This window comes from Ranitomeya variabilis, chromosome 4, assembly GCF_051348905.1.
Source record: "Ranitomeya variabilis isolate aRanVar5 chromosome 4, aRanVar5.hap1, whole genome shotgun sequence".
Classification (NCBI taxonomy): Eukaryota; Metazoa; Chordata; class Amphibia; order Anura; family Dendrobatidae; genus Ranitomeya; species Ranitomeya variabilis.
The window spans coordinates 338,210,180-338,233,503 of NC_135235.1; the positions used below are offsets into that span (position 1 = coordinate 338,210,180).

The 23,324-nt window shown below is 47.4% G+C and overlaps 1 protein-coding gene across 8 annotated transcripts in view; it reads left to right on the forward strand.

Moving 5' to 3' along the window:
- Positions 1-23,324, forward strand: part of LOC143764734 (epsin-1-like) — a 183,614-nt gene that overhangs the window by 151,410 nt on the left and 8,880 nt on the right. For 4 of the 8 annotated variants that reach the window (XM_077250624.1, XM_077250622.1, XM_077250623.1 and 1 more), the window contains 4 exons: positions 8,613-8,699; positions 10,960-11,251; positions 13,863-14,018; positions 14,776-14,877. In XM_077250624.1, the coding sequence (XP_077106739.1) occupies positions 8,613-8,699; positions 10,960-11,251; positions 13,863-14,018; positions 14,776-14,877 (637 nt within the window). The remainder of the gene's footprint in view (positions 1-8,612; positions 8,700-10,959; positions 11,252-13,862; positions 14,019-14,775; positions 14,878-23,324) is intronic. The other 4 variants (XM_077250627.1, XM_077250628.1, XM_077250630.1 and 1 more) reach the window with 1 other exon arrangement.

Sequence of the window (23,324 nt, forward strand, 5' to 3'; positions counted from 1 at the left end):
AGCTGTAGGATAATATCTGGGTTGGATTTTCAATAGAAATCTATACAATGAACTAATAGACTTTAATTAAAGCCCCATAGTGATTAGGTAAGATAGACGAACTCTCTGATTTCTGGGGGGCAGGTGACCATCCAGTGCTTTATGGCAGCAGATTATGTTGGGGTGTAAAGATCGGGCATTAGAATTCCATTGCACAATGTATTTGCCCGGTTAGGAGATATACACAGAACCGTTCGGAGCAGGGAGAGAGATGGCTATCTGAATGACCGTTTGGCTGACAGCCATCTAATGTGTATGGCCGGCTTGAGGAACATTCCCTGATCTCAGGATTATCCTTCCGTCCTCGGTGGAGTTGAGGGAATATGTTCGGAAATGATCTCCAAATCTGAGTTTGCCATAATCGTGCCATATTGGTACCTTATTCGTGCCGAATTTATGTTCTACGATCCGTTCCTAACATATTCGTTCATTTCAACTCATTGACTCCAGTGGCGTTCGGCTGTGTTTGGTGAATATTGCAAATTCCATATTCGCCACTGATCGTAATCAGAACCGAATTTTGAATAATTTACTCTACTCTAGTACTGGGCAGCTCCATATTCAGCTTGAGCTCAACACAAGAGTGTTTCCAGGGTTGGCATGTAATCCGTGATGTGTATGAAAGGGAGGGGGCTGGCTTACTGTGTACTGACTGTGATGGAGCAAGGGGCAGGCTGAATGTGTACTGACTGATGGAGCAGGGGACTGACTGTGATGGAGCAGGGAGCTGACTGATGGTGTACTTACCATGATGGAGCAGGGGGCTGGCTGTCTGTATTTTGTCTGTGATGGAGCAGGGGGGCTTGCTGACTGATGGAGCAGGGGGGCTTGCTGACTGATGGAGCAGGGGGGCTTGCTGACTGATGGAGCAGGGGGGCTGGCTGACTGTTTTGTCTGTGATGGAGCAGGGGGGCTTGCTGACTGATGGAGCAGGGGGGCTTGCTGACTGATGGAGCAGGGGGGCTGGCTGACTGTTTTGTCTGTGATGGAGCAGGGGGGCTTGCTGACTGTGTTTTGTCTGTGATGGAGCAGGGGGGCTTGCTGACTGATGGAGCAGGGGGGCTTGCTGACTGATGGAGCAGGGGGGCTTGCTGACTGATGGAGCAGGGGGGCTTGCTGACTGATGGAGCAGGGGGGCTTGGCTGACTGTTTTGTCTGTGATGGAGCAGGGGGGCTTGCTGACTGATGGAGCAGGGGGGCTGGCTGACTGTTTTGTCTGTGATGGAGCAGGGGGGCTTGCTGACTGATGGAGCAGGGGGGCTTGCTGACTGTTTTGTATGTGATGGAGCAGGGGGGCTTGCTGACTGATGGAGCAGGGGGGCTTGGCTGACTGTGTTTTGTCTGTGATGGAGCAGGGGGGCTTGCTGACTGATGGAGCAGGGGGGCTTGGCTGACTGTGTTTTGTCTGTGATGGAGCAGGGGGCTGGTTGACTGTGTTTTGTCTGTGATGGAGCAGGGGGCTGGTTGACTGTGTTTTGTCTGTGATGGAGCAGGGGGCTGGTTGACTGTTTTGTCTGTGATGGAGCAGGGCGGCTTGGCTGACTGTGTTTTGTCTGTGATGGAGCAGGGGGCTGGTTGACTGTTTTGTCTGTGATGGAGCAGGGGGCTGGTTGACTGTGTTTTGTCTGTGATGGAGCAGGGGGCTGGTTGACTGTTTTGTCTGTGATGGAGCAGGGGGGCTTGGCTGACTGTTTTGTCTGTGATGGAGCAGGGGGCTGGTTGACTGTGTTTTGTCTGTGATGGAGCAGGGGGCTGGTTGACTGTTTTGTCTGTGATGGAGCAGGGGGGCTTGCTGACTGATGGAGCAGGGGGGCTGGCTGACTGTTTTGTCTGTGATGGAGCAGGGGGGCTTGCTGACTGATGGAGCAGGGGGGCTGGCTGACTGTTTTGTCTGTGATGGAGCAGGGGGGCTTGCTGTGTTTTGTCTGTGATGGAGCAGGGGGGCTTGCTGACTGATGGAGCAGGGGGGCTTGGCTGACTGTGTTTTGTCTGTGATGGAGCAGGGGGGCTTGCTTACTGATGGAGCAGGGGGGCTTGCTGACTGATGGAGCAGGGGGGCTTGCTGACTGATGGAGCAGGGGGGCTGGCTGACTGTTTTGTCTGTGATGGAGCAGGGGGGCTTGCTGACTGATGGAGCAGGGGGGCTTGGCTGACTGTTTTGTCTGTGATGGAGCAGGGGGGCTTGGCTGACTGTGTTTTGTCTGTGATGGAGCAGGGGGCTGGCTGACTGTTTAGTCTGTGATGGAGCAGGGGGGCTTGCTGACTGATGGAGCAGGGGGCTTGGCTGACTGTGTTTTGTCTGTGATGGAGCAGGGGGCTGGTTGACTGATGGAGCAGGGGGGCTTGGCTGACTGTTTTATCTGTGATGGAGCAGGGGGGCTTGCTGACTGATGGAGCAGGGGGGATTGGCTGACTGTGTTTTGTCTATGATGGAGCAGGGGGGCTTGCTGACTGATGGATCAGGGGGGCTGGCTGACTGTTTTGTCTGTGATGGAGCAGGGGGGCTGGCTGACTCTTATGGAGCGGGGGGGGGGTGGCTGACTGTGTTTAGTCTGATGGAGCAGGGGGGGGGGCTTGCTGACTGATGGAGCAGGGGGGCTGGCTGACTGTGTTTTGTCTGTGATGGAGCAGAGGGCTGGTTGACTGTTTTGTCTGTGATGGAGCAGGGGGGCTTGCTGACTGATGGAGCAGGGGGGCTTGCTGACTGATGGAGCAGGGGGGCTTGCTGACTGATGGAGCAGGGGGGCTTGCTGACTGATGGAGCAGGGGGGCTTGCTGACTGATGGAGCAGGGGGGCTTGCTGACTGATGGAGCAGGGGGGCTTGCTGACTGATGGAGCAGGGGGGCTTGCTGACTGATGGAGCAGGGGGGCTTGCTGACTGATGGAGCAGGGGGGCTTGCTGACTGATGGAGCAGGGGGGCTGGCTGACTTTAGTCTGTGATGGAGCAGGGGGCTTGCTGACTGATGGAGCAGGGGGGCTTGGCTGACTGTGTTTTGTCTGTGATGGAGCAGGGGGCTGGTTGACTGTGTTTTGTCTGTGATGGAGCAGGGGGTCTGGCTGACTGATGGAGCAGGGGGGCTTGCTGACTGATGGAGCAGGGGGGCTGGCTGACTGTTTTGTCTGTGATGGAGCAGGGGGGCTTGCTGACTGATGGAGCAGGGGGGCTTGGCTGACTGTGTTTTGTCTGTGATGGAGCAGGGGGGCTTCCTGACTGATGGAGTAGGGGGGCTTGGCTGACTGTTTTGTCTGTGATGGAGCAGGGGGGCTTGGCTGACTGTGTTTTGTCTGTGATGGAGCAGGGGGCTGGCTGACTGTTTAGTCTGTGATGGAGCAGGGGGGCTTGCTGACTGATGGAGCAGGGGGCTTGGCTGACTGTGTTTTGTCTGTGATGGAGCAGGGGGCTGGTTGACTGATGGAGCAAGGGGGCTTGGCTGACTGTTTTGTCTGTGATGGAGCAGGGGGGCTTGCTGACTGATGGAGCAGGGGGGCTTGGCTGACTGTGTTTTGTCTGTGATGGAGCAGGGGGGCTTGCTGACTGATGGATCAGGGGGGCTGGCTGACTGTTTTGTCTGTGATGGAGCAGGGGGGCTGGCTGACTCTTATGGAGCGGGGGGGGGGGGTGGCTGACTGTGTTTAGTCTGATGGAGCAGGGGGGGGGCTTGCTGACTGATGGATGGAACAGGGGGGCTGGCTGACTGTGTTTTGTCTGTGATGGAGCAGAGGGCTGGTTGACTGTTTTGTCTGTGATGGAGCAGGGGGGCTTGCTGACTGATGGAGCAGGGGGGCTTGCTGACTGATGGAGCAGGGGGGCTTGCTGACTGATGGAGCAGGGGGGCTTGCTGACTGATGGAGCAGGGGGGCTGGCTGACTTTAGTCTGTGATGGAGCAGGGGGCTTGCTGACTGATGGAGCAGGGGGGCTTGGCTGACTGTGTTTTGTCTGTGATGGAGCAGGGGGCTGGTTGACTGTGTTTTGTCTGTGATGGAGCAGGGGGCTGGTTGACTGTTTTATCTGTGATGGAGCAGGGGGCTGGTTGACTGTGTTTTGTCTGTGATGGAGCAGGGGGCTGGTTGACTGTGTTTTGTCTGTGATGGAGCAGGGGGCTGGTTGACTGTGTTTTGTCTGTGATGGAGCAGGGGGCTGGTTGACTGTGTTTTGTCTGTGATGGAGCAGGGGGCTGGTTGACTGTGTTTTGTCTGTGATGGAGCAGGGGGCTGGTTGACTGTTTTGTCTGTGATGGAGCAGGGGGGCTTGCTGACTGATGGAGCAGGGGGGCTGGCTGACTGTTTTGTCTGTGATGGAGCAGGGGGGCTTGCTGACTGATGGAGCAGGGGGGCTGGCTGACTGTGTTTTGTCTGTGATGGAGCAGGGGGCTGGTTGACTTTTGTCTGTGATGGAGCAGGGGGCTGGTTGACTGATCGAGCAGGGGGGCTGGCTGACTTTTGTCTGTGATGGAGCAGGGGGGCTGGCTTGAGTTTCCATCTCTAATGATATTAGTAAGTTCTATGCATTTCTATTTTAAACCAATCCAAAGATATTTTCCTCGCTGAGCTTCTGTAGTCCAGTCCTGAATTCACTGTGAGGGTCTGTTTTATACTAGTCTTTTCACAACACTAACACGCGTGCATGCCATATTACTAGGTAACTAATGTGATCATTTCCTGTGCGTTCATGCTTCTCCCTTTACAATATAACATTGAATTCAAAGCTTTAACAAAAATGATTTACTGAAGTAATCTTGAAATTGTGCTTTTAAATTTTGGTTTCTTATTCTGGAAGAACTGTTACTGAAATGTAAGTATGTGAGTGTGTGATCTGCCCCAGTGCCCAAGGGTCGGCAGGTAAGAAGCCTTCATGGTATTATAGGGCGGCATCCATCATGAGTGCTCGTCTGTATCCCTGCTAGGAACACAGCCATTTATTTTGCTCAGAAAGTTATCCTTGTGCCGCTTGGATATCTAATGTTTAGCAAGTTTCCTGCTCTGGTTCTAGAAGTTCTCCCTTCTTATAAAAGGACTGTTCTTGTGTTTGTGGTACATGATGTGCATGATTGTGACTCTAGAAGGAAGGACACTGTAAGGACAGATATTGGTGTTGGTCTAACATGCCGATGATCCCGGCCAGCCACCCAGTTGTATGGCATGCATTACTGTGGATTGATCCCATCACTGTCTGTGTCCTGGCACAAAGCAATGGGTATATAGTGTAAGGTGTCCAGCTACTATGCGCTCTAATGCTAAAAGTGTTCACCGCAAAGACGCCATCTTCTCATGTCATGGAAAATGGTTGCACATTGCTTTGTGTCCAGGTAATGTACAATTTCAGTTGCTTCACCTGTCATTAGATGCCATTATTAATATTTTCTCCAGTGATCACATTTAGACCAGGTTCACGGCTTACGGTGTTGTGCCAGGCTGCCAAAAAAAGCATGCATTTTACCACAAGGCACCCAAGGCTTGCAGTGTGATTTTTACAGCTGAAACATGTTAAAAATGTTTCACCTGTTAAAATTGTGAGCGTCAATATCGCAACTTGTGAGCTCCGCACTGTGCTGGGCACTGCTCCTGGCCACTGCTCCTAGCCACTGTACTGGGCACTGTACTGGGCTCTGCTCTAGGCACTGCTACTGGGCACTGCACTGGGCGCTGTACTTGGCTCTGCTCTAGGCACTGCTACTGGGCACTGCACTGGGCACAGTACTTGGCACTGCGCTGGGCACTGCTCCTAGGCACTGTACTGGGCACTGCTCCTAGGCACTGTACTGGGCACTGCTCCTAGGCACTGTACTGGGCACTGTACTAGACACTGGTCTGGGCACTGTACTAGGCACTGGACTGGGCTCTGCTCTGGGAACTGCTCCGGGAACTGCTCCTAGGCACTGTACTGGGCTCTGCTCTGGGCACTGCTCCTAGGCACTGGACTGGGCACTGCTCTGGGCACTGCTCTGGTGTCTGTTCTTCCAGAGCTTTGTTGGGTCACTGAGTTAGTTACTCATCATTTCTCCTCCTTTTATCTGGTAATGCAGCAATCTTACTGGATGTAGTGAGCAGGGTCATCACCTCTGTTGACACGCTGAGCATAAATTCAGTTGTGTTCAGTGGTTGATCTTGACTCATGAGTTGCCCCTTTTGGAGATCTGCGTTCACCACTTTCTTTATGTTCCTGGCCTAGTGCTGCCATGATGTGCCGTCCTATTGTGCAGGTCACCGGGCAGCCTGGTGTGCTGTATTGTAAAGCCGCTTGTCCTCAGCACACCACTGAAGGTGCCCGGCAGAAAGCTCCATCAGATCCCAATCCTTTTGCACTGAGGCCAAAGTTACGCTTCCAGTTTTGCCACAGGTATTTCCCGAAGGACACGATGAAAGGATGAATTCTGACACAGAACCATTTTCTGCACTTTTACCCTCTAGAATCTCCTGAATTTCCAGTTTCTGCCAAGTTGAGGCCATGTGCACACGTTCAGTATTTCGCCGTTTTTTCGCGATAAAAACGTGATAAAAACGCGAAAAAAACTCTTACATATGCCTCCCATTATTTTAAGTGTATTCCGCATTTCTTGTGCAAATGTTGCATTTTTTTCCGCGAAAAAATCGCATCGCGGAAGAAAAAGCAACATGTTCATTAAATTTGCGGAATTGCGGGGATTCCGCACACCTAGGAATGCATTGATCTGCTTACTTCCCACACGGGGCTGTGCCCACCATGCGGGAAGTAAGCAGATTATGTGCGGTTGGTACCCAGGGTGGAGGAGAGGAGACTCTCCTCCACGGACTGGGCACCATATGATTGGTTAAAAAAAAAAGAATTAAAATAAAAAATAGTCATATACTCACCTTCGATGGCCCCCGGAGTCTTCCCGCCTCTCAGCGGTGCATGCTGCCGCTTCCGTTCCTATAGATGGTGTGTGTGAAGGACCTGCGATGACATCGCGGTCACATGACCGCGACGTCATCGAAGGTCCTGCACACACACCATCTATAGGAACGGACGCCGCTGAGGAGATCAGCTGTCTGCAGGTGAGTATAACCATTTTTTTTATTATTTTTAAACTTTCTATCTTTTACTATTGATGCTGCATAGGCTGCATCTATAGTAAAAAGTTGGTCACACTTGTCAAACATTGTTTGACAAGTGTGACCAACCTGTCAATCAGTTTTCCAAGCGATGCTACAGATCGCTTGGAAAACTTTAGCATTCTGCAAGCTAATTACGCTTGCAAAATGCTAAAAAAAAAACTGCGAAAAAAACGGGAAAACGCAACATGCACATACCTTCAGCATTTCTTCTGTGGATTTCCCCTATTCGGAGATTCCTGGCAGTGTGGGCTGTGCTCACGTAGCGGGTACATGGTGTACGCCGGCAGAGTTACCGGTGCGCCTTTACTTTTCATAGGTGCGAAGCCTCAAAATGAAAACGTGTGAGCAGTATTGACCCCTCTGTAGTAAGGGGGTATTCCTATCTGTGAGATTCGTGGCATATCCTGGGACTCCTGCCTGTAGAGACAATGGGGGCATATGCTGATGGATGTGGGGGAGTGGTAGAGGGGGCTCCTCTCTGTAGAGAAATTGTGGGAATATGCTGATGGATGTGGGGGAGTGGTAGAGGGGGCTCCTGTCTGTAGAGAAATTGGGGGCATATGCTGATGGATGTGGGGGAGTGGTAGAGGGGGCTCCTGTCTGTAGAGAAATTGGGGGCATATGCTGATGGATGTGGGGGAGTGGTAGAGGGGGCTCCTGTCTGTAGAGAAATTGGGGGCATATACTGATGGATGTGGGGGAGTGGTAGAGGGGGCTCCTGTCTGTAGAGAAATTGGGGGCATATGCTGATGGATGTGGGGGAGTGGTAGAGGGGGCTCCTGGCTGTCACACATTTATGGCAGACATATTAGTTGATGCACAGGCTTTTTCACAGTGAACCAGTCCCTTCTATTGAAAGCTGGAATTCTGGTGGCCTGGAATCCGTATAAACACAGGAGGTTATGTAGGTATTGTGCAGATATTCCTGCTGCAGATATTGCGTGAACTATGAATGGGTTGCATTGCATGAAATCTGCGTGCCCTGCAATCACAAAGACTTTGAAGTTTAGTGACAAAAATCTGTGTTCATCAAGGGGAACATACCATATCACTAATGGGAACTTGCACTGAGCTTTAATAGGCCACTGCACGTACACGGTATAGCAATATTGAGGCGCACTGTCCACCGCCCCCCTGGAGCGTGCGATAAAGCGTCCTCCTGGCTTCATTACAAAGTGTTGGTCTGATGGCACAAATTCTCCACACACAAGCCCAGCGAGGGGATGGTTTGGCTTGGGTAGGAAGTCATTATTACTTCTTCTGGCACTTGCTGATTTGTGCGACTTATGGTTCTGTGTCAGAAATGATTCCGATCCCCTGGAATCTTCTAAGTAGGATTGCTGCACCTTCTCACCAAAACATCATGATCTAATTACATCTCCATAGCGTCATAAAACTGCTAATGCCCTTGTTGTCTTATAATTCGCCCTGTTATCCTCCTTTTAATTTAGCTTATAAATGGTTTTCTGATATTGATGATTCTGTTTTCTGATTAGGAGGAACGGATCAGGAGAGGAGATGACCTCAGACTGCAAATGGCCATCGAGGAAAGCAGGAAAGAAGCACCATCAAAACAGGAAGAGGTCAAGTATTTCTTCTTTCTTGGCACCTTAACATTTTTTTTCATTCATAGACTTAAGGTTGAGAAGAAGACACAAGTCCATCAACTTTTTCACACAACTGTATGTCTGTATATAAGTGCTCTGTGCATGCCTGTGTCTGTATGTATGTGCTCTGTATAGACAGTGGGTACGGAAAGTATTCAGACCCCTTTACATTTTTCACTCTTTATTTCATTGCAGCCATTTAATAAATTCAAAAAAAGTTCTTTTTTTTCTCATTAATGTACACTCTGCACCCCATCTTGACTGACCAAAAAAACAAAAATGTAGAAATGTTTGCAAATTTATTGAAAAAGAAAAACTGAAATATCACATGTTCATAAGTATTCAGACCCTTTGCTCAGTATTGAGTAGAAGCACTCTTTTGAGGTATTACAGCCATGAGTCTTCTTGGGAATGAGGCAACAAGTTTTTCACACCTGGATTTGGGGATCCTCTCCCATTTTTCCTTGCAGATCCTCTCCAGTTCCGCCAGGTTGGATGGTGAATGTTGGTGAACAGCCATTTTCAGGTCTCTCCAGAGATGCTCAGTTGGGTTTATGTCAGGGCTCTGACTGGGCCAGTTAAGAATAGTCACAGAGTTGTTCTGAAGCCACTTCTTTGTTATTTTAGCTGTGTGCTTGGCGTCATTGTCTTGTTGGAAGGTGAACCTTCGGCCAAGTCTGAGGTCGAGAGCACTCTGGAAGAGGATTTCATCCAGGATATCTCTGTACTTGGCCACATTCATGTTTCCTTCAATGGCAACCAGTTGTCCTGTCCCTGCAGCTGAAAAACACCCCTATAGCATGATTCTGCCACCACCATGTTTCACTGTTGGCATTGTATTGGGCAGGTGATGAGCAGTGCCTGTTTTTCACCACACATACCGCTTAGAATTGTCACCAAAAAGGTCTATCTTCGTCTCATCAGACCAGAGAATCTTATTTATAGTCTGGGAGTCCTTCATGTGTTTTTAGCAAACTCTAGACAGGCTTTCATATGTCTTGCACTGAGGAGAGGTTTCCGTCAGGCCACTCTGCAATAAAGGCCTGACTGGTGGAGGGTTGCAGTGATAGTTGACTTTGTGGAACTTTCTCCCATCTCCCTACTGCATCTCTGGAGCTCAGCCACAGTGATCTTGGGGTTCTTCTTTAATTCTCTCACCAAGGCTCTTCTCCCACGATTGCTCAGTTTGGCTGGACAGCCAAGTCTTGGAAGACTTCTGATGGTCCCTAAATTCTTCCATTTAAGGATTATGGAGGCCACTGTGCTGTTAGGAACCTTCAGTACTACAGAAATTCTGTTGTAACCTTGACCAGATCTGTGCTTTGCCACAATTCTGTCTCTGAGCTCCTTGGCCAGTTCCTTTGACCTCATGATTCTCATTTGGTCTGACATGCATTGTGAGCTGTGAGGTCTTACATAGACAGTTGTGTGCCTTTCCAAATCAAGTCCTATCAGTGTAATTACACCCAGCTGGACTCCAATGAAGGAGTAGAACCATCTCATGGAAGATTACAAGGAAATGGGCAACATGTGACTTAAATATGGGTGTCTGAGCAAAGGATCTGCATACTTATGACCATGTGATATTTCCGTTTTTCTTTTGCATATTTGTTATTGCAAGAGTGTACATTAATGATCGTGGTTTCCTCCTATTCTAGCTTGTTTATTCCCATTGGGTCTATATTGTGCACAGGTCCGATTCAAGATGCTAAGTGTCCTATTTGCTTTATGTACTTTTATTTTTAGGACGTTTGTCTTATTTTATGGCAAAATGAGCAACTCTTAGCTGACGGAAAAGACCTTTTTTTTTTTTTTTTTTTTTTTTGTAGCCCCCCTACTTTGTATCTTAACTCCTTTCAACATGGCAATTTTCTGTCTCTGCACATTTGTTTTTTCCTCCTTTTTATTCTGAGAGCCATAACTTATTTTTTCCGTCGATAGGAAACAATTCATTCTATCAAGCATTGTATTGTATAATGGGAACAAAATTCTAGGTAAAAAGTTCCCAAAGGTGGACAACCCCCAATAGCTGTTCCCATCTTAGACATTCTTGGCATATCCATCTGTGGTTCTTACTTTTGGTCTTCATCAGTGATCATTTCTCTCATTTACATTTCTTTTGGATGATAAGAATGGCTTTTTTTCATTGCTGTGTGTGTAACGTGCAGTCTAATTATACTAAGCACAGTTTTTGCTTTCTGTTATTTATGCTCATTAACATCTGGTTTTCCTTTAGTCTTCCCTGATGGATTTAGCTGATGTGTTTAGTTCTCCTGCTCCTGTTGTACCTGCGTCAGATCCATGGGGGTCCACCTCTGCCCCTTCTACTGATCCTTGGTCTGGTGGCGTGAACTCTTCAGCAGTGTCAGCCGATCCCTGGGGTGGGCCTCCAGTGGCCACAGGAGCGAGCACAGACCCATGGGGTGCTGGGGTGCAGCCCAACAATGCTCCCAGTGACCCCTGGGCGGGAACACCAGCGGTTTCTTCAGTAGATGCCAAGTCTGTGTCTGACCCGTGGAATCCAGGAGGTGAGTTTGAAAGTCATTCATTAGGCCACAAGCCAACTAGTTAAGATTTTGCTCTGAGATTTTTCAATGTTATGTTTTACTGAAAACTTTCAGTTTATTTTTAGTTTTTTAATTCTATTGATTAAATGTGTGTATATGTGCATGTATTGTAGTTTGTGTGTTAATATACTCGCCTTTCGCTGCTCTCCAGTGACGTTCTTCTCAGTGATTTCACCTCTGCAGATAGTCCGGTCACGCTGTGCTCGGCAGACTGTGACTCTTATAATGTAGGTCTGTGGAGCATCAGGACGACACTCTATAGCAGTGATGGCGAACCTTTCAGAGACCGAGTTCCCAAACTGCAATCCAAAACCCACTTAATTATCGCAAAGTGCCAACATGCCAATTTTACCTGAACACTGAGGTTTTAGATTAGAAAAACAACTCATACGTTTACACACTCGTCTATAGCAAAGAGCTTGTAAGCGCTGCACTCCAAGCCAAAGATAATAGCCACTGATTGCAGTGGAGGTCTGTTCTTGAGAATGAAGGGGATTTTGAATCAAAAGTAAAGTTGTTTGTTTTTACAACCTCTTTGCAATTGTACTCCTTTATCATGATGAGAATAACCCTTTAAGACAGGGATGTCAAATTCCAATACACAGAGGGCCAAAGTTAAAAGCTTGCACAAAGTCACTGGCCAACCTTAATATTTGTGAAAGAAAAAAAAAGTCTACAATTGAGGAAGTTTTTCCTTATCAAATAAAATGATTAAATTATTCCACTAGAATTCCAAAAGTTAATATGTTGTGGAAGAGCAGTAAAAAGCATATGGGAAAAAAAATTAAATTTCAGCTCATCACTGTGACGGCCGTTTAGGGTAAGTTCATACAGGGCGTTTTTGCTGTGTGTTTTTTTTTCATGCTAATTTTCAGCTGCTTTTTACAAAACCAGCAAAGCCTATGAGATTTCAGAAATCTCGTGCACACACATTGGTTTTCTGTTTGATCAGTATTTTGTGCTTTGTTGCGTTTTTTGGGCATAGAGCATGTCACTACTTTCAGCGTTTTTGCTGCGTTTTTTCACCCATTGACTTGAATGGGTGTTGAAAAAACCGCAGCAAAAACGCAAGTATCATTATTTGCTGCGTTTTTGCTGTTGAAAATTCAAGGACATTAGCATGGACAAAGAGAAAAAAACCACACCAAAAAACGCACCAAATACGCACCAAAAACACACCTAAACCTGCGTTTTTGACGCAGCTTCTTTCCTGCCAAGAAGATCAGGTTTTGATGCAGAAAAAAAGCAGCAAAAACTCCCTGTGTGAACTTACCCTTAAGACGCTCCAGCACAATGTAGTTCAGTCCAAACTAAGCACATCTGTATCCAAACAAGGTGAGTTTTACCAGCGAACGTTGGAGGTACAGTAGTAGACGTTTTTGCAAAAAAAACTCCTAATATTTAATGAATCAAAGCGTTACATAAAGAGAAAAAATTCACCCCTCACCCTCCTAAAACTACGCATTTCAGCAGATGCCTTTATCAAGTAAAAAGCATATGGCCCAATGGCATAATTTAAATATATAAAGGATACTGTATAATGGTGCCACATAGTGCTCCAAACTGTATAATGTGCCCACATAGTGCTCCATACTATATAAAGGTCAAACGTGATGCTCCATACTGTATAATGGCCCCACATGATGCTCCATACTGTATAATAGCCCCACATAATGCTCCATACTGTATAATGGCCCCACATAGTGCTCCATACTGTATAATGGCCACACATAGTGCTCCATTATACAGTATGGAGCACCATGCCGGGCCATTATACATTATGGAGCATCATGCGAGGCCATAATACAGTATGGAGCATCATGTGGGGTCATAATACAGTATGGAGCATTATGTGGGGCCATGATACAGTATGGAGCATTATGTGGGGCCATTATACAGTATGGAGCATCATGTGGGGCTATTATACAGAACGGCCTGACAAAAAAAAAATTACTACTCACCTTTGCCCGTTCCAACGCTGATCTGGTCTCTTCATATATCACAATCCGACCTGTGGGCACACGCGGCATCTCCTCAGCAATAGCATTGCTACTCTCCTCAGCCCACGTGCCATCCCCCTACTCAGGATGCTTGCAGACTGATGGGATGGCGCGCGACCTGATGTGATGACGTGCATCATGATGGGACAGCGCGTGCAGAGGAGAGTGACGAGGGAGATGGGGAGCGGGCTGATGAGTTATGGCGACACCAGTTTTGAGGTGATGGAACGTGCCCACCGGGCGGGCTCTGGGTCCCCTCTGGCACGTGTGCCATAGGTTCGCCATCACTGCTCTATAGACTGACATTGTAAAAGAGACTTCCGTCTCACACTGAGTATAGAATGAGCTGGCAGGTCTCATTGGCGGTGACGTCACTGAGAAGAGCAGCAGAGCGGTGCTGGACACCAGAGTGAGCAGCAGTAGGGGAGTGTATGAACACACTCGCACCACGGGCACATATACACACAGGTCATCTATACAAGAGTTAGTGGGAGTGCTTCTTTAATAAGATATTGGAATAGCAGATTCATTGTTCCTTCTGTTTTTTGTTGTTTTGTTTTGGTTTTTTTAAGGTTCGGCTCCTGCTGTTGGCGCTCATAGCAATGACCCTTGGTCTTCAAGTCCTTCTATGGCAGCTAAGCAGACGACGGACCCATGGGCTCCTGCAGCTACCTTCTCTGACCCCTGGGGAGGCTCTCCTTCTAAACCAAGTACAAATGGGACTGTGGGTAGGTCCTTCTTTGCTTATAGTGAACTGTTAGGAGAGACTGCTAGTATGTGATTGTTGGGGGTTATACTCCAAGTTCTCTGACAACACTGCTGACAACACTGCTCTCAACACCAGCAGCTTTCAGTAGTGCAGCCTCAAGCTTTTGATCAAATTATCAAATGTTTGGGTGAGTCTCCCCATTAACTTGTAGGGCAGTAACAAAAATCCCATAGAAGTGAATAGTGAGAGCTGCCCTCGTGCACAGGCAGACCCCATTTATTTTAAACTTGATATCTGAGGTGGCCTGCTTCAGACAAGCCATAAATGAGATTCCCCTTTGATAAACTACTAAGCAGCACCAGCTGCGTTTCCTTTTATATGTGTGTGCTGCGTTCCCCTGATGGTGGAGCGGTGGGGCTTTGTGGAGATCGCGTTCCTCAGCACTTGCTGGCTGTGTTCTCCACCATGCCTGCTGCTCATGACTTTCCCTCTGCTCTGCTGCTTTACTGGATTGTGACATAAGGTTTCCAAGAAACTATATGGTGCATATCCAAACTATTGGTACATAAGTCATGGACTTAATGTACTTGCTTTATTTCTAAGACATGTTTTCCTTTTTTGTTGCAGAATTTGTGTTATTCCAGATTTTTGCTAATCAGGCATCATTCTTTTAATGATGCTCACTTATTTTGGCTGTCTTTTGTGGGACTTGTCTTGTTTTTAACCTGTTTGTCTTTGTATATGTGCCCGTCTGTCTGCTCCACCTGCCACATTAGCCAGTGCCACCTATGACCAGTTCATCAGTTCTGCAGATAAAGATGAGTTTTCCGATTTTGACCACCTGAGGACCACCCTTCCCCATTCAGGAAGCAGCACAGGTTTGGAAGTGCTCTCTTTCCTACCTGCTTGCTTACTGTGAATCCATTGCCCCTCAGCTTTTTGCTTTGTCTTTTGCACATGTCGCTGTGTCTCAGTACTATAAATGTTTTTTTCTTTAAAATGTTATTAGAGGCAAAGAAGCAACTATTAGAAACGTAAGCATTGTATGCTCCTTTATTTTTTCTTTGCAAATGATGAAAGCAGCTACTCCTACAATCACCTCATCGTCTGTTTGTACAGATGGCCCACTTGCTCTGAGACCGCCATGGTGCCCGCGTTAGTGAATGAGCAGAACCCAAACTTTAAGCTGATTTGTTCCATTAAACAATCACCCATCAGCTACATATTTGCCAATCAAGGATGTTTAATAGCTTACACAAAACCCAAGATAAAAACAAACACATAACATACTATAGCATAGATACTTGGTTAACACTTGATATAAAAAAGCATAAAAGCCATCCACTGTGACATGACAAGGTGTACCCAATTGGGGACTGTCCTTTCCTCTAGTACTAAAACCTCACCTTAGTGTTCACTAGGTACCCCATGTTCTTTACTTGTACTATTACTTACTACAGGGCATATACTCCTTTTTATCTTGGGTTTTGGCTGTGAAATGGCCGGTGTGAACATGCGCTTACACATTGCTCATATACCAACTTATGCTTTGGCTTATCTCTTTTGTTTAGCCTGTTAACACAGAGAGACAATCTTCCCTGCACATTGATGACAGATGGTTCTATCACTCACTGCTCATAGGCTTCAATTGTTCTCTGCAACACAGGTCCAGTTTACACAGTGCGATGTGCTGCCCACAACAAAGGACCAGTTTACACAGTGCGATGTGCTGCCTACAACAAAGGACCAGTTTACACAGTGCGATGTGCTGCCCACAGCACATGTCCAGTTTACACAGTGCGATGTGCTGCCCACAGCATTGGTCCAGTTTACACAGTGCGATGTGCTGCCCACAGCACCGGTCCAGTTTACACAGTGCGATGTGCTGCCCACAGCACCAGTCTAGTTTACACAGCGCGATGTGCTGCCCACAGCACAGATCCAGTTTACACAGCGCGATGTGCTGCCCACAGCACAGATCCAGTTTACACAGCGCGATGTGCTGCCCACAGCACAGATCCAGTTTACACAGCGCGATGTGCTGACCACAACACAGGACCAGTTTACACATTGAGATGTGCCACCCACAACAGAGGTCCAGATTACACATTGAGATGTGCTGTCGACAGCACAGGTCCTGTTTACACAACGCAATGCACTGCTCAGTATGGTGATTTTTCTTCTTTTTAAGTCAAAAGTTAATTTAGTCTGATGAACGAGCATTCCATTTGATTCTCTGGTGATAGTCAGCCAGTTTACACTGCGCGGTTGTCCGGAAACGATCATTCCTAGGATTGTGCAATGTGAGTGCACTGTAGTGCACTGTCTTTGAAAACAGTACGTTTCATAAAAATAAGGATAATAGTGAAATTATCATTTACATTCGATTTGCTAAAGAAGTCTCAGTAAAGAAATGGCAAAATGATAAAGGAGGCACCAGCGAAAGACAACACATGTATAACCTTATTCCTATTGCGAGCTTCTGCAACAATAGGAAAGGTCATGGTGCTGATGCTCAAAAGTGTAATGGAAGAGTCATTGATAGAAGCAGAAAGGATTGGTGAGCGCGGCTTTTTCTGCTTCCATTAATGACTGTTTCAGTAAAGAAATGTTTTTTCCATAAGCCTCTTAACTATGTGAATGATGTAGTACAAGTATATTAACTGATCACAGTCTTCTCCAGTGTCCAGCGCTTCTCCTGTCCTCTTCTGGCCCATGGGAGTGACAGCTCTGCTCCTGACCTCTTCTGGCCCATGGGAGTGACAGCTCTGCTCCTGTCCTCTTCTGGCCCATGGGAGTGACAGCTCTGCTCCTGTCCTCTTCTGGCCCATGGGAGTGACAGCTCTGCTCCTGTCCTCTTCTGGCCCATGGGAGTGACAGCTCTGCTCCTGTCTTCTTCTGGCCCATGGGAGTGACAGCTCTGCTCCTGTCCTCTTCTGGCCCATGGGAGTGACAGCTCTGCTCCTGTCCTCTTCTGGCCCATGGGAGTGACAGCTCTGCTCCTGTCCTCTTCTGGCCCATGGGAGTGACAGCTCTGCTCCTGTCCTCTTCTGGCCCATGGGAGTGACAGCTCTGCTCCTGTCCTCTTCTGGCCCATGGGAGTGACAGCTCTGCTCCTGTCCTCTTCTGGCCCATGGGAGTGACAGCTCTGCTCCTGTCCTCTTCTGGCCCATGGGAGTGACAGCTCTGCTCCTGTCCTCTTCTGGCCCATGGGAGTGACAGCTCTGCTCCTTTCCTTTTCTGGCCCATGGGAGTGACAGCTCTGCTCCTGTCATCTTCTGGCCCATGGGAGTGACAGCTCTGCTCCTTTCCTTTTCTGGCCCATGGGAGTGACAGCTCTGCTCCTGTCATCTTCTGGCCCATGGGAGTGACAGCTCTGCTCCTTTCCTTTTCTGGCCCATGGGAGTGACAGCTCTGCTCCTGTTTTCTTCTCGCTCATGGGAGTGACAACTCTGCTCCTGTCCTCTTCTGGCCCATGGGGGTGACAGCTCAGCTCCTGTCCTCTTCTGGCCCATGGGAGTGACAGGTCTGCTCCTGTCCTCTTCTGGCCCATGGGAGTGACAGGTCTGCTCCTGTCCTCTCCTGGCCCATGGGAGTGACAGCTCTGCTCCTGTCCTCTTCTGGCCCATGGGAGTGACAGGTCTGCTTCTGGCCCATGGGAGTGACAGGTCTGCTCCTGTCCTCTTGTGGCCCATGGGAGTGACAGCTCTTCAGCTTTCCCGGCTCGCAGTGCTCTGGGTGTTATTATTGCCGTTTAAGTCTATCGGAAACAAAGCAAGGCTTCATAGACTCATGCTTCACACACAAACCCCTGTATGAACCCCAGTGAGTCTGCTCTCAGACCTCATGGGCCAAAAGTGGACTGGAGCGGTGCGAGGAACCTTGGAAGCCATTGGTCGGTAAGTATTTTCATACACTTATGCACCATTCCATACTTAATTAGGATGGCTTAGGGGAAACCTTTTTACTGAGTCTTCTTTACCTTGTATTGTCACATCTATGGGCAGTGTTAGCTATTTTGTTATGACTAAAAGACGAATTAAAACTAGTATAAGGATAAATGGTGTTCCAGCAAATGACATTTCCCACTGTATGCTGACATATAACACTCAATGTTTTATGTTCCTTTGTAGTATGTACATTTATAGGGAAGTAGCCACAGACTTTTTTCCTCCGTCCTCCCAAAGCTTTGAGGGGCCCCAGCTATCTGTGAGCTGTTGGATTTTAGTCCCAGTAATACAAGCGTCTGTCATGCTGAGACGACCATGTGTATGTGTAGGGGAGGCCAGAGGAATAGCTGCTTGCTCGTGAAGCGGGTGGCTGATGGCTAATGCAGGGCTCTGCTCCCTTTCTCTGCTTCCATTAGAAGTCTAGGTCCGGTGTAATCCTCACCATCCGACTCTGATACCAGCCTCCGATGATGTGGGCAAACCGTGGCATACGTTAGTCTTTATCTCACACTTAAATAATGTATACAGTAAATGTTTAATAAACCCACCAGTGTTTACCCCCAGGATGGTCTCCTGGGGTGCGCTGGGTGCATGGGGGAATCGGGGCCTTTACCAGCAGAGCCTTGGGTGTATGGCTGGCTTTACAACCTGCAGTATACGATTTGTTTGTGCGTAGCATTAGGTTTAAGAACATGAGTCTGTTGCACATGTATGGCTGGACCTTTGCTTAGGTTTTAATCTCCCAGTTAAACATACAAAATGATAGAAATGGATTATTTGAAAAAATTGGTCAAATAGAAGCAAAACGTAGAACAAACGTCACGTTTCCATAAAGGGAACCTGTCTCGTTAGCAACTAACCTGTCCCCAGTGTGCTGGTAGTGATGCAGTGTGTGTCACCAACACGGTCTTCAATGAAAACAGACCTAATCATCTCCAAAATCACTTTGTATAGATGTATAGTACCTTCTCTATCAGTCATAGGGGTGGGGCTTCATTTTTTTTTGGGTCACTGGAATCTGCTCTAAAATCCCGCGCTAGTGCAGTGTTGAGTGGCTCCACAATATGACGAGCCCGTGACTGAAGGAAAATGAAGCCCACCCCTATGACTGAAAGAGAAGGTGCTGTATAACGATACAAAGTGATTTTTGGAGATGATTACAGCGCGGTTTCGATTGGGAAAAGTGAGGGTGGCACACATTGTATCACTACCAGCAGACTGGAGACAGTTTAGTTGCTAAAACTGACGTGAAAGGTTCCCTTTAAGACTAGTGATGTTCACACCGTTGTTGATGAGGGGCGAGGTGAAATGCGATGCTCCCTGATTCCTGAAGACGCATGTCCTAATAAACAGGTGAGGCGCAATGAGACGAGCATCCCTGTGTAACGCCTCGCCCCAAGGCTTACTCCAGTCCCTGCTAGAGTAAGATTTGTGGTGGTGAACACCTGCGCTCATCGCAATGCCCCCTGTCCCAGCCTCACCTACTTTCTCAGAACTGGAGGGAAATGGCATGAGAAGGCCAATAGTCTTGAATTGCGCCAAAATGTTACAACTTTTCAAACCCTTTACAACAGGATTCTGACTTAACACCGGTGAATTGGGGCCAATCTTTCTACTTTTTTTTTTTTTTTTTTTTAAAGGAACACTAAGCCTAATAATGACTAGTTTCTGGTTTTGCTTCTTATCCAGAGTCATGTGGCAAGGCTCTTTATAGGGTCGATAATTACATCCAGAAGGTGGCCTTAGAGTTTGTCCAATCCCTCCCTGAAGAGGATATTTGCATATATAAATTCCCAGAGGAACATTTTATGGCCTATGTCTCCTTACACTGGCTTGGCACTGTCCGCAAAAAGAAATGTTCCCCCTTAGGCCCCATTTAAGAATCCTCTCATCTATCCAAACCATATCTCCTGCTTTGTGCTGATGAAAGGCAAACACCCAGACACATGTCTGCAAATGGAGATTCTGTTTGGCTTCTTATCGCAAGTCATGTGATGAGGCTCGTTAATGGGTCGATACTGACTTTTAGGATTTCTACATCCAATAGGTGGTGCTAGTAGTCATGTCCTCTTCCTCTCTGAAGAGGCTATTTGCATGTTTAGACAAAAAATATAGTTAACCTTTCTGTTTATTATTCTGCAGCATTCTCTGCATGATCCTAAAACGATCAGCCTTGTAGAAATCCTGAAGGCGACATAGTGGTTAATCTTCTACTAACTAGTTCTTCCTTCAGCTGGTGGCCAACTGAATGCCCACCTTCTTAAGGTACCGTCGCACTCAGCGACGCTGCAGCGATATAGACAACGAGCCGATCGCTGCAGCGTCGCTGTTTAGGTCGCTGGGGAGCTGTCACACAGACAGTTCTCTCCAGCGACCAACGATCAGGGGAACGACTTCTGCATCGTTGAAACTGTCTTCAACGATGCCGAAGTCCCCCTGCAGCACCCGGGTAACCAGGGTAAACATCGGGTTACTAAGTGCAGGGCTGCGCTTAGTAACCCGATATTTACCCTGGTTACCATTGTAAAAGTAAAAAAAAAAAAAAAAAAACGTACATACTCACCTTCTGATGTGTGTCACGTCCCCCGGCAGGTTACGCGCTGCTGCTCAGAGCTTCCTGCACTGAATGTGTCAGCGCCGGCAGTAAAGTAGAGCACAGTGGTGACGTCACCGCTGTGCTCTGCTTTACGGCCGGCCGGCGCTGACACATTCAGTGCAGGGAAGCCGCCGGCGGGGGACGGGACAGACATCAGAAGGTGAGTATGTAGTGTTTTTTATTTTACTTTTACAATGGTAACCAGGGTAAATATCGGGTTACTAAGCGCGGCCCTGCGCTTAGTAACCCGATATTTACCCTGGTTACAAGTGAACACATCGCCGGATCGGTGTCACACACACCGATCCAGCGATGACAGCGGGTGATCAGCGACGAAATAAAGTTCTGGACTTCTAGCTCCGACCAGAGATATCACAGCGGGATCCAGATCGCTGCTGCGTGTCAAACACAACGAGATCGCTATCCAGGACGCTGCAACGTCACGGATCGTCGTCGTTCTCGCTGCAAAGTCGCTTAGTGTGAAGGTACCTTTAGTTATGTTGGCAGGGCTCAGCCATCCTTCGTCCTACTGCAGATAGGTCATGACACGGAGGCTTCGGCCACAGTCCAGTTGTCTTACAGCCGTACACGGGAGACTGTAGAGGAGGGCATGGCTGAGTTCTTGGGATACGTGGAGATTTCTTATGTTTCCCAGTTGTCATTGTAATGTGAAAAAGAACAGATTTAGTGAGGATGTTTTTTTTTTCTATTTTAGATTATATTTGTTTTTATAATGTCTCTTATAAACTTTACATATTTTTAAACATGTGCCTTGGCCTTGCGTAAAGCTTCCCCTTTTTTGGAGTTTCTATGCTATGATTGCTTTATGGCCCCACATAAAGGAAAATTAGTTTGGTGCATACAGTATGGAGATATATTATGGGATCTGAGCTTAAAGGGAAACCGTCACATTATTTTTAGCAATGTGCATCACTAACGCATTGTTTTCAGTCAAAACTGTGCCTTGATCTTCTCCAAAAATCACGGTGTATAGTTATATGGTACCTTGTCTTTCAGTCATAGGTGTGGCGCTTCATTTTCTTTCAGTCACAGGCTCTCCTATTGCCACCCCTATGACTGAAAGAGAAGGTACTATATTACTATACAAAGTGATTTTTGGAGATGATTACGGCGCTGGTTTGATTGAAAACAATGTGTTAGTGATTCACATTGCATCACTAACAACACATTGGGGATAGTTTAGTTGCTAAAAATGACATGACAGGTTCCTTTTAAAGCACTGTTTCCTAAAACCCACAATATTTCACATCTATTCAGTGACACACAACTTCTGCACCGACTTACACTACAGAGTCTCAGAATGTTCCTTTGGTCGTCAACTCCAGCCTATCTCTTCTGCCTCCAGCTTGTGATAGATTTATCCACGTCATCACTTACAAGCAGGAGTCAGTGAGCGTAATGTAAAGCTTAACCTCATTGGAATAGACTGGGGAGTCTGTACACAGTTTGTGTATTTTCCCCTTATACACATTAGATTAATATCGGCCTAATCTGCCAGTATTGACTGAATTGTCTGGAAAAATGTTGATTGGGAATGTCCAATCTCTGATTGCGGATCACTTTGCCGTACCAGAGATAAGCCAACCCCAGGCTTTTTCATAGAGAACACATGAGTGCTTTGCTGAATGAGCACCATTGTATGAACGATCGTCCAAAGCAGCGGTCAACCAACAGCCATCTAATGTGTATGGCCGGTTTTAGTCAGACATCATAGAAGTGTGGAGCTATGAATTAATCCAGAATGTACGTGACCCAGCTTTCCATACTGACTTTCCCTACCTCTGTTTCTTGGTATGCTTTTCAACTAACCCCTGCTATGCACCCAATGTTATTTATGACCTTGTTTACTCTGCGTTGATCGTCTTGCATCTGGCGCCATCTTAATTATCTGACCAAGATGAGCACATACCACTCCCCTCATCTCCACATCTGAATGCAGCACATTTTTTAGCAAATATATTGCAAACAATACGTCTGCAAGACTTCAGTCTGCAGCTTGCACCATACAAGTACATCATAGAAGTGTGGAGCTATGAATGAATCCAGAATTGAACCAGAAGGGAATGGAAGGTACCTGGATACATAGTCACTGTAAACAATGTTTCTGTTTTTTTCATTCACTCCCATAGTCCTTCACTTTCTACTAATCCCTACACCTACCGTAGTAAGGAACTGGTTATCTCTCCCTCCATCCTCTCTATCCATCTCGCCTCATCCTCAGATCTGTTCCTCAACATACAATCCTCTGTCTCCAAACACATAGCCCCCTCATACCCTCTCCTGCTCCCACCTACTAAGACTCTCACTGCTCATCCTCTCTGCTGGTGATATTTCTCCAGATCCTGGTCCTCCTCACCACATTCCCACTGTCATTTCCACCTCTCATACATGCTTTATCACAAATATCCGTAATCTCTCAAACCTTATACCCATTCACCCAGCCACCGCCTGCCCAGTCCCACTAACAGGAGCTCTATGGAACACTCGCTCTGTCTGCAACAAACTTTCCTACATCCATGAATCTTTTTTATTACTCACAAACTTTCCTTCCTCTCCATCACCGAGACCTGGCTCACCCCCTCTGACACAGCCTCTCCTGCTGCACTTTTGTATGGTGGATTCCATCTTTCTAACACCCCCGCCCCAGCAGCAAGCATAGCAGAGGAGTTGGATTTCTCCTGTCCGATAACTGTTCGTTCACCCAAATCCATCTGTTACCCTCCCTTCCTTTGAGGTACACTGTGGCCATCTATTCCTC